This window comes from Aethalodelphis obliquidens, unplaced genomic scaffold (genome assembly GCF_003676395.1).
Source record: "Aethalodelphis obliquidens isolate GAN/ISIS:26980383/991018 unplaced genomic scaffold, ASM367639v1 scaffold55, whole genome shotgun sequence".
In the NCBI taxonomy this organism is placed as follows: domain Eukaryota; kingdom Metazoa; phylum Chordata; class Mammalia; order Artiodactyla; family Delphinidae; genus Aethalodelphis; species Aethalodelphis obliquidens.
The window spans coordinates 6,040,832-6,051,773 of NW_020837999.1; the positions used below are offsets into that span (position 1 = coordinate 6,040,832).

The following is a 10,942-nucleotide window of genomic DNA, read 5'->3' on the forward strand; positions in this document are numbered from 1 at the left end:
TTTTAGGGGGAGTAATACCCTCTGAAATAAACAATTCCCCTAAAAGCCTGACTTTTCTGACATACATCTGGACATCTGCTACATGATAGGTTTTTATTCAGCACAATAGATGGATTTCATATTTTACTTTACAGTTATTGTTTTTACAAGCCATCTGATCCATGGCAAACCCACTTACTGGTACTATATAAATATGTGTATTCTCAAGTTTCGATTTAGTTCTAATTTATTCATAAATATATTTAAATCTAGAGAAAAATATTTGTGATTAGATTATTAGGGCATGTTAATTCGTGGTATATACATTACTTAAGCTGTGAATAGATCAATCTCTGTAACAACCTTGAAACACAAGTATGAATTTGCATTTTATGCAAAAATTCACGTTTTATTTTTATTCTTACGTTGGTGGGAGCTGATGTCAGAACTGGAAGGCAAGCAATAACTTTTGTTTCTACCTCTTAGCTGAACAAGACACACAATGTGGCATTTTCATTAGGTAAGACTTGTTTCTTTACATTTCACACTAGAATACATTACCCTTTTCTTGAATAAAATGACCCGGTTACTAAGGAAACCATCTTTGGAGGGAGTGTTTGTTTAATAAGCATATTTTATTTAAATAAATCCTCCAACAGGAAATGGAGAATTCACTGCCTTTACTTAGACTGTGTAAGTAGTTACATGTGAAATTTATCTGTGCAGCTCACCAACATGTCCTCATTGGAAACATCAATATTTCCACATCACAGTTCCCAAAAAGACTAAAGTCTCAGAATTCTGTATCTCCTTTGGCTTGCTTCTCTCTTGATTCCACCCAGGCTTTATTAATGGTTCGCTTCATATCATCATCTCCATCTTCATAAATTTTCTTTAGAACATTCATTAATCCCTCACTAGGATCTGTTTCAGTGTCGTAGGAGGGCTTTCTGTTAAAAAGAAAACACACGCAATCAATAATGGAGGAATATATATAATGTACATGAAACATATAATAGTAATAATAATATATAGAATGTAGAAATATATATAAATAATCCCATTTACTAACAAATTTTATAGGTATGATTACTAAGTATGAAAAGAGACAAATTAGTATGTAGGAAGTACAAGAGTGGGGGTAAGAGGAAGACAGAGTATCCAAACATACTCTGACAATCAAAACATGTACAGATTCATCTTAAACAATATATAACCACACTTAGTGCATCAAAGAATGGGCATCAAAAATGGTTAAGGGGGACTCCCCTCGTGGCTCAGTGGTTAAGAATCCACTTGCCAATGCAGGGGACATGGGTTTGAGCCCTGGTCCAGGAAGATCCCACATGCAGCTAAGCCTGGGCGCCACAACTACTGAGCCTGTGCTCTAGAGCCCACGAGCCACAACTACTGAGCCCACATGCCACAACTACTGAAGCCCATGCATCGTAGAGCCCATGCTCCACAACAAGAGAAGCCACTGCAGTGAGAAGCCCACGCACTGCAACATAGAGCAGCCCCCACTCGGCGCACTAGAGAAAGCCCAGGTGCAGCAACAAAGACCCAACACAGCCAAAAATTAATTAATTTTTAAAACAACGGTAAGGGGTTATCTTGGGACTATGGGATTTTAGGTTAATTTTTAGCAGGAAAAGTAAAGAAATAAGCTTTTACTTTTCTAAACTTTTAATTTTCTTAAAAGCATGTTTCCTCATATAATATGAAAAACAATTTCATTGACAAAAAACAAACATATGTTATATATGGACACATACTGAAGCTCATATTTTTTAATTAGAAAAGCCTTCTCTTAAACCTGAGATACCTGAGTTTTGGACCTGGTGGTATAAAAGCACAGCCCTCAATGTAGTCAACACTTCTAGTTCAATCAGTGTGCAAACTGGGCTCATTAACTTTATACTTAATTTTTCACTTAGCTCATTTATTAAGTGCCAGATTCTGTACTGGACCCTGGGGATACAGTAACAGTAAAACAGGTTCCTATACTCAGGTAATCCATTCTAGATTTAAAAGCAATTCCACAGGTAATGCCTAACACCTTAGCCAACCACATCCCAAATGCACACTGGCTATGGGAGGGAGGAGTGAGAGAAATGTGGATGGCTAATTGACTCAACGTAGTACATTACTACTGCAGGAAAGCAGAGGAATGTTTTACCTAGGATGGAAGTATCTTTGAATAAACATTTTTCAGAATAGCCATTATTAAGGAGGATAAAAATATTCTCTTTTTCACTCTATACCAGTGATAGTGAAATTCTAACTATATATCAGAAACTTCTGTGGAATTAAAAAACCATATATGGGTATCTGGGCTACTATGGAACTACTGAAATGGAATCTCTCAGAATGAGCACAGCACCTATATAGCAGCACCACTGGCCCAGGGTTAAGAACCAGCACAAAAGAACCAACCACAAGTACAAAGATCTCCTTAAAAAGCAACTTGCTAGATACATGCCCTCTTCGGGTGCCCTCTTCGGGTGCCCTCTGACAAGTGAAAGCAGATATAACTAACTGGGTTAATCAGAGGACATTAGAAGGTAAATGGTCAAATTGCAGACTATACACCTCCATTACTGATGAACATCTACAACCCTAGCACAGAATACATTATAATTCTTAAATAAATGAAAGCAGACTCACTCTTTCTCTTTGCATTCTTTTTCAACCTGAGTCAGGTAGTCCCACCGTGTGTTTTCTGCTTTCTTCCTACATAAGATAAGAACTGTATCTGTCTTGATCTGGAAGAAAAGTGGAAAACAGGTACAACTTAGAACACATGGAGATAGGCATGAATATTTAGAAAATAATTATTTACTCAATTACTCGAGTTACTGTTACGTACAGTAACAGTTTTAGGTGCTAGTAATACTTTTATGAATAGGCTGGAAAATCATACACAAACTAATTCCTTCAAATACTAGATGCTATCAAGACAAAGAGGATGTTAATGAGTATTGGGGAAGGAACTTCACTAGGAAAGCCTCTCTGGGGTGAAATGTGAGCTGTGGCCCAAGCTCCAGGAAAGAGGGCCTTCCAGACAGTTGACACAGGAGGAGATGATTCTGGTGTCTTTGAAAACAAGGAGGAGGAATGGCTGGATTTTGATGATTGAAGGAGAGAATAAAACAGTAAGAGGGGTCAGAGACAGGCAGAAAATCATGTAAGGCAGTATTGGTTAGGGAGTTTGCAAGGTGAGCAGAAACAGCAAGAATATACAGCCCTTTCAACAATGATCCACATAACTCTAGGACTCTTGAGTAATACTTCAACATGTGATTAGTGGACAAAGAAGGGAGCAGGGAGTCACAAGTTAATCATTAAATTATATTCTAATATTACCTTTAAGCTGCTACATAACTCTATGTAAACACAGACAGCAGAATGGCACATCTGTGTACCAGGGGCATTAAACTTCATTTATTTAAATTAGGTAGGAACAGAAGGATTATCTGAATTAGTGAAAAATGAATAATGTTGTTTCAAAGACAGTTTATTTCAATTTTGTAAAACAAATTATTATTCCCATTGTACAAATGAGAAAGCTGAGGTATAAAGTGATTAAGTGAGCTGCCAAAGGTCACAATTAATATGTGATAAAACTGGCATTAAAACTCAAGTCTGGGCTTCCGTGGTGGTGCAGTAGTTGAGAATCTGCCTGCCGATGCAGGGGACACGGGTTCGAGCCCTGGTCTAGGAAGATCCCACATCCCGCGGAGCAACTAGCCCCGTGAGCCACAATTACTGAGCCTGCGCGGCTGGAGCCTGTGCTCCGCAACAAGAGAGGCCGCGATAGCGAGAGGCCGGCGCACTGCGATGAGGAGTGGCCCGCGCTTGCCGCAACTAGAGAAAGCCCTCGCACAGAAACGAAGAGCCAACACAGCCATGAATAAATAAATAAATAAAAGTTAAAAAAAAAAACCCTCAAGTCTCATTCTTAACCACTTTCAGTTTATTCAACACCCTCCTGATTCTAATGCAATATTCTTATAATCTATTTTTCTAGAGCAGGAGCTGGCAAACTTTTTCTGTAAAGAGCTAGATAATTAGTATTTTAGGCTTTGTGGGCCACACGGTCTGTTGTAGCTACTTAACTCTGCCACTGAAACACAAAAGTAGCCAGACAACACATACACAAATGAGCACTGATATGTTCAAATAAAACTTTATTTACAAAACAGGCAACAGGATAAATTAATTCTAGTTCATCTTAATTCTAAACTGGCCAGGTAATTTCATGAGGTTTCACAATATTATGAAAAAATATTATGACAATTATGACAATATTACAACAAAAAAGTAAACCTACCTTTTTTGAACTGCCTTCCACAGAGATGGGTTTCAAGAGATTGTTCACAATCATGGAGTAACTCTTCCCATTTAGATTCTTTACCAAAAGATCAAATGACCTACAACACAATAGTGAACACTTTATCTTTCTGGTTCTGTGAAAGGTGCTCTTCAGTCGTTGTGGAAATAAAGCCAGTTTTACTTTAGGATGTGCACCTGGCCATCCCAGATGATAAGACTCAACCTTTAAAGCAGATGTAAAGGATAATTTTAAATTTAAGCAGAATTTTAGAAGCTGAAAAGAACCCATAATAAGGCACTGTCTTCCCCATTATGAGAACTCACCTCTCTGTGAAATGCACCTGCACATTCTCAGCGGGGACTTGATGAACTCCAGTTAAGGTAATGTAGATTTTCACAAACTTATCTGACTGATCCCATCCTGGTTAACAACAACAAAAAATGGACCATGAATAAAGTCTGATACTATCTCTGGAATAGCAAATGCACACAGCTCATAATAAAACTCACTAAGATAAAAATCTAGTAATAGAAACATGAAAGAAAGAAAGATATAAGAAACTTTTTAGATGGAAAAATTGAGCTTCAAAGCAGTTAAGTAATCTACCCAAAGTTAGGCATCTAGCTAGTGAAACAGCCTGGATTCAAATCCAGGTTTACTGAACACAAAGCCCATGTTCTTTTTATTCCTTAGAGTAAGCAATATGATCGTTAAATACTTCCTTAATTGTAGCTCATTTCCCCTTTTTATGGATATAATTTTGTCCTATTCCTAAATATTGATAATCTCCACCAAGCTGGATGGCTAAACATCAGCTTGTCTAATCAGTATTAGCTAATTCCATAATCATTTCTACTTCTCTAAGCAGTTCAACAAATGCAAACCCAGCTTCCTCAATTCCTTTCCCTGATAAAGCAGAATATAAATTTAGAGTCAAATTCGTCCAAATCTGCCAATTTAATTAACCTACCAATATCTAGAACTTATTTCATTTTTTTATTATCAAGCTAGTCTCTAACCTATATGAATTCTGCTAACAGAAAATACACAAATGTCACATAAAAAGCACATCATATAATAAAATATATATTTATCTAGTTATTGTACTATATGACTTTTTCTTACTTAGTCCTATAGAAATCTAGTGTTAATAATAAAAAAAAAAGATGTTCTAGAGGGTTCTGTACTTCATTTAGTTACTTACCATCCGTTCAACCCATCCTCCACAATGATAAGTATTTCTCCCTAAACACAAATTTAGGTTCCTAGTTACTATGCCAGAATCCTACCACCTTCAGACCAGTTTCCTATCGTCAACGAAGTACACAGCGTATCTCCTATAGTACTGCAGTACATCACTTAAACACAACACACACACTGCTTTTTGCTATGACGATACCCAAAACACATGATGCGTTTCACGTCTCTACTCATGTGCTTTGCTCATGCAATTCCCTTCTTTTCTTCATACTTGACGAACTCACCTTTTAAACTCAAATGTCTCTTCTAATTCTCCCTGACTGTTCCTCCCCTCCAGCAGAATTACTTTATCAGCTATATTCTCATAATACTTCATAAATCTCTATTCAGTTAATGAAATATTAAGTACTTACTGTGTGCTAGATATTGTGAGCACAAAGGAAAATAAGACTGTCCCTGCCTTCGTGAGAGCTCATTACTCAGACTTCAAGTTGCATTGCTTCCAAAATAAAAAAAGTCTATAATCAATTTAGGGAAAATGGTATTATGACATTGTTATGGCATTAATTGTACGTCTATGTCCCAACCACACCATGAGCAGGGATTGGGTCTTGCTCACTGTTGTGTATCCACAAGTCCAAGTACAATAAAGGCACATACTAGGTGCTCAAAAATGTTGTTTGAATATAACTGGATTCTCTTCCTCAGTTAATATCGGTGATTGTTTGGCAAACAGAAATGCAAAACAGGAAGAAAAACAAAACAAAAAGCTGTGTCCATATATACTCAATATATTTCAGAATAGGTTCCTTCTTGCTGCTACTCACCATTGTACTAATCATCTTGCTCTCTTATTAATTAATTAGCTTTTAGAATGCAGCATTTTCTTTTTAATATCTTAAAAAGCATCTTATTAAATAAGAACTAATGGGTCTTCTCTTTAAAATCACCAAAAACAAACACTCAAGACTATTAAAGAATTGATTTTGTTAGTGGGTCACTACTAAGGAATACATTGCTCAGAGGCAGAAATAACTGTATAGAGCTGTATGTAGGGGCGAGTCATACCATAATTACTGATTTTCACTGTATATCCTGTTGTAATAGGAGCAACCACAGCGGCTGGCTTTTCGTTTTCCAGAAGTTCTGCTTTCCTCTGTGATTTCTGCTGCATCTTATTCTTGATTTCTGTCTCAATCCTGGATTTTTCAGCTGTCAGGGCATCACGTACTCTTTTTCTAGTGGCTTTTTCCAGCAGCACCTTCACCTCTTCTAGATCTTTCTGTAGCTGTGTTAAAATAAAAGATAAGTTAGCTATGATAAATAAGACAATAGTTTGATATTGTGCATATCGGTCATTTCAATTTACTGAATAAGAGCTAAGAATAGGAGGTTCATTTAAATTTCCTAGGGTTGGGTAGCAACAAGGATTCTTTCCTCCAGCCTACTGAATTGTAAATAACTCAAGATTCCTTTCTTTTAAAAAGGAAAACTTAATCTTGAAGTAACAATAGGTAATCAAGCCAAATTTTTCCAGTTTGGTAGACTGTTATCTACCTTTGTTTTAAAACATTTTATTTACAAGATACGAGTGTGATTTATAAACATTTTCTGATTATAACATGAAGAAATCCAACAAAAGGGAATCGTGAATTTCCTTGTAACATCCAGTCCTAGTCAAGAGATATTAGGAATTTTTTAAATCTTGAAATAAAAGAGATGAGTGAGTACATGGTAAGTGTGGTGAAATGCTACAGCAACTTGACTGAGGTAATACTCTACTTTCCGTCAGTGATGCGTCCTCACTGATCTTCCTACCCCTAGTAATACACATAAGAAAGTTTAAATTTTTAAGACAAAAGATAAAAAAATAAAGACATATTTCTTCTTCTAAGAAGTTAGACAACTTCTTAATTCTAAAGCTCCTGGTTAATTTTACTGTCAAAAGTCTGGGACTTGGTTGCACAGTAGAGAATGAAAACCTGGATAAACAATCCAACGTGCAATGCACTCCTGGATCACTGAAAAAGCCACCTGTTTTTTTCTTCTCACGCCAATACACTGCCTACCCAAGTCTATTTCTATTACTTTCTAGAGACAGAGTCAACATTGTGTTAATTTAAGAGTTAAAGACACTGTTAGAAAATTAATGGGCTTAAAAACTTTTTTCCAGTTACCCTCTGACTTACTGCAAATGCATGAGATCTTTATAAACAAGGGATTCATTTCTCTTAAAATGACTTTACATTCTGGCTTGATACTAGCTAGCAATCTGACAGGAAGGCTTTGACATTATAGCCTGAGATCATGTAAGGCTCAATATAAAAATCCTTAAATGCTTGGTAACTTAGTATATCCAAAGTACAGCTCGAAAGTCTTTAGATTTCTTGAGTCTTAGAAAATGCAAACCAGAAAAACAAATGCTTTTCTTTTATCCCAAGTCTTTTATCTCATTTAACTCAGATGCCCTTGTTTCACCTATCTGTAACTGCTAACTTGGTATAAAAAGTCCAACTGTGCCCAGTCTCCTGCCCAAATTCTATCCCCACCTCCCAAAACTCATATTACTAAGAAAAAAAATTGCAAACTCATCTTTAAAGCATAGAACCAAGATGCTTTTAGTGCAAAGCAATCTTTTTTGTTATAATAGCTTTCAAAATTCACATTCATTCTAATAACAAGATGAAAAAAAAATTAAAATGTTAAATGAGTATATTTTGTTTCCAGAGTAAGGATTTAGTTAAAAAAAAAAAAAAAAGTAAACGTACAGAGTCTAAACAAAAGGTTTTACTTCTTGACTGGAATAGGAATCCTTTTTCTAGGAGACTCAGAAGAGAACTCTGAGAATTAAGCAAGAGATCTCCAGGCCCTCTTTACAGCCAGTTTGGCTCTACAGTACTACAAAAATAAGATATCCACTGTTAAGTCTGAAGCAATTTACAGCAGGCCTGTTTAAGGTAATTCCTCAGTTCTTCTCTGTTATTTGCAGATCTGAAACCAGTAAAATTGATCCCTTTGGTGCTTTTCCTGTACACATATTTAAGATGCCTTAGATACAGCATTTCTTACCTAATTTATCTAGGCATTCACTTGTTTTCCTTATGCAAAATCACACCTCCCTTTTATCCCTATCCATAAACACATTAAAGCTTTCTCTTCTAATCTATTTCCAAATTCTTCACTAGGAAGCAATAAAACCAAAGTGCCTCAAAATAGGCAAAGACCTTGTACAGACATTTCTCCAAAGACAGACAAATGGCCCTCAAGCGCATGAAAAGATGCTCAACGTCATCAGGCATTAAGGAAATGCACATTAAATCCACAATGATACACCACTTCACATCCACTAGGATGACGAACAACAACAACAAACTCCAGCAAATAACAAGTGTTGACGAGGATGTGCAGAAATCGGAAGCTTCATACACTGCTTGTGGGAATGTAAAGATGCACTTTGGAAAGGAGTTTAGCAGTTTCTCGAAGTTAGTTACCATATGACCCTGCAATTCCACTCCTAGATAGATACACAGAGATTTGAAAACGTATATCCACATAAAAAGCTGTACACAAGTATTCATAGCAACACTGTTCATAATAGCCAAAAAGTGGAAATCATCCAAATGTCTATCAATTTATGAATAAACAAAATGTGGTATATCCATAAAAAAGATTATTCTGCCATAAAAAGAAATACATGTTTCACCATGGATAAACTTGAAAACATTATGCTAAGTAAAAGAAGCCAAAAAGTAAAAGGCCACACATTGTAAATCTCCATTTGTATGAAATGCTCAGAATAGGCAAATCCATAGAGACATAAAGTAGACTGGTGGCTGCTGAATGGGAAGGAGTAATGGGAAGTGACTGCTTAATGGCCACTTAATGGGTTTCTTTTGGGGTTGATGAAAATACTCTCAAATTATATAGTGGTGATGATTGCAAAAACACTGTGAATATACTAAAAAGCATTGCACCATACACTTTAAAATGGTTAAAAACTGAGTTTCATCTCAAACAAAAAAAAGTGTCCCTAAATGTATACACCGCAATTAGAAAGCCCCTTACTTTAAAGAGGATTAATACTGAACACGCCAAATGTAAGACTGTAAAGTCACTTCAGAGATTCTTTCCTCAGGGCACATGGTACCACAAGGCCAATCTTTAACACCTAACAAACTTGTGTCAAGTTATCCAGAATAACACACATAGTTTTTCTTCATTTAAAGCAAATTCTCAGACTTAAAAAGTCAAATGTGAGATTTCCCACTCTTGTTCATATTAAGCAAAAAGATTTCCAGAGAACAAGTCTAGTCAATGGATACCCAACACTTTACTGTGAATAACAGTACTGTCATCTTAAGTCAAAAAAAGAGCAATCCAAGTTTATTATTCCCATGCTGTACCTGTGCAAACTAGTCTCCAAAGAAGTTAAGCTGCCTCTGTTTAAAGAGCTTAAAAGAGAAAAAGCTATTTCCCACCACTAGTTACAACTAACTTTACAATTTATTTTTAAAAACGCTTATAGCAGATTGTTTTGTCAAGCACTATTTTGAACATTTAGAACTATTACTTGGTCTTTACAACCCTATGAAAAGGATACTGTGACCCAGAGAACCACCATAACTTGCCCAAAGTCTGTGTAGAGAAAAGATGACTAAGAGAATTTAAGTGCTGGGACCGATGACTTCTCACCTTCCAACTGCCCTCTACCATGGAACGACACTCAGTTTTTGTAATCAGCTTTAATTTAACAACGCTTCACGTCCTCAGGCCAGTGTAACGCGGGCGGAAAGGGCCTGAGGATAACGTGAAGGTGACCAGCCCTCAGGTCCACCATCGGACCTACCTGCCGCCGGGAACCACGACACATACCCCCGCTCACCTACACCGCCGACCAAGGCTGAGCCGGGGGCATCGGTCGTCAACTTTCCGGGGAAAGCGAAGGCCCCGAGGCCCGCAGTGGCCGGGTCGGCAACGGGGCGCCTGCAGCTGGGCGGGTGGCAGGCCAAGGGGAAGCGCGGGAACCCGAGTACGCAGGAAGGCGGTCCGACAGGCAGGTGTCGCGTGCGGCCGCTAGGCAGGCAGCTCCGCACGGGAAACGGCGGTGGGGCGGGAGACGGAGCGGAAAGCTCCAGGAAGGGCGAGCGAGGAAGATGAAGGCCGGACCCCTTACCTCCTCCACAGTTGAAGCCATGCTCGGGCTGCGTGAGGGAAGGCCCCAGCTGCAGCGGCGCAGGGGCGAGAACAGCAAACGCCGCACTGACCGCGCTCACCCCAAGCGCAGACAGCACCGGCACCTTTCACAGTGGCCGCGGCCTGAGGGCACACCCGACCCTGCGAGAGATCTCGGCCCGCCTCCCGCACGCGGCGCCTCTAGAACCTTCGCGAGTCCTTCGAGGCCGCCCCCCGAGCCCAAGCACCGCCTGC

The 10,942-nt window shown here is 38.2% G+C and overlaps 1 protein-coding gene across 1 annotated transcript; it reads right to left on the reverse strand.

Annotated features, from left to right (window-relative positions):
- Positions 1-357: 357 nt before the first annotated feature.
- On the reverse strand, positions 358-10,942 carry CACYBP (calcyclin binding protein). Its single transcript, XM_027086255.1, has 6 exons — positions 10,689-10,942; positions 6,584-6,803; positions 4,639-4,735; positions 4,313-4,412; positions 2,647-2,744; positions 358-929 (listed from the first exon to the last, which is right to left on the reverse strand). Exons 1-6 carry the CDS (start codon positions 10,707-10,709, stop codon positions 773-775), a joined length of 693 nt encoding a protein of 230 aa, XP_026942056.1. The 5' UTR covers positions 10,710-10,942; the 3' UTR covers positions 358-772.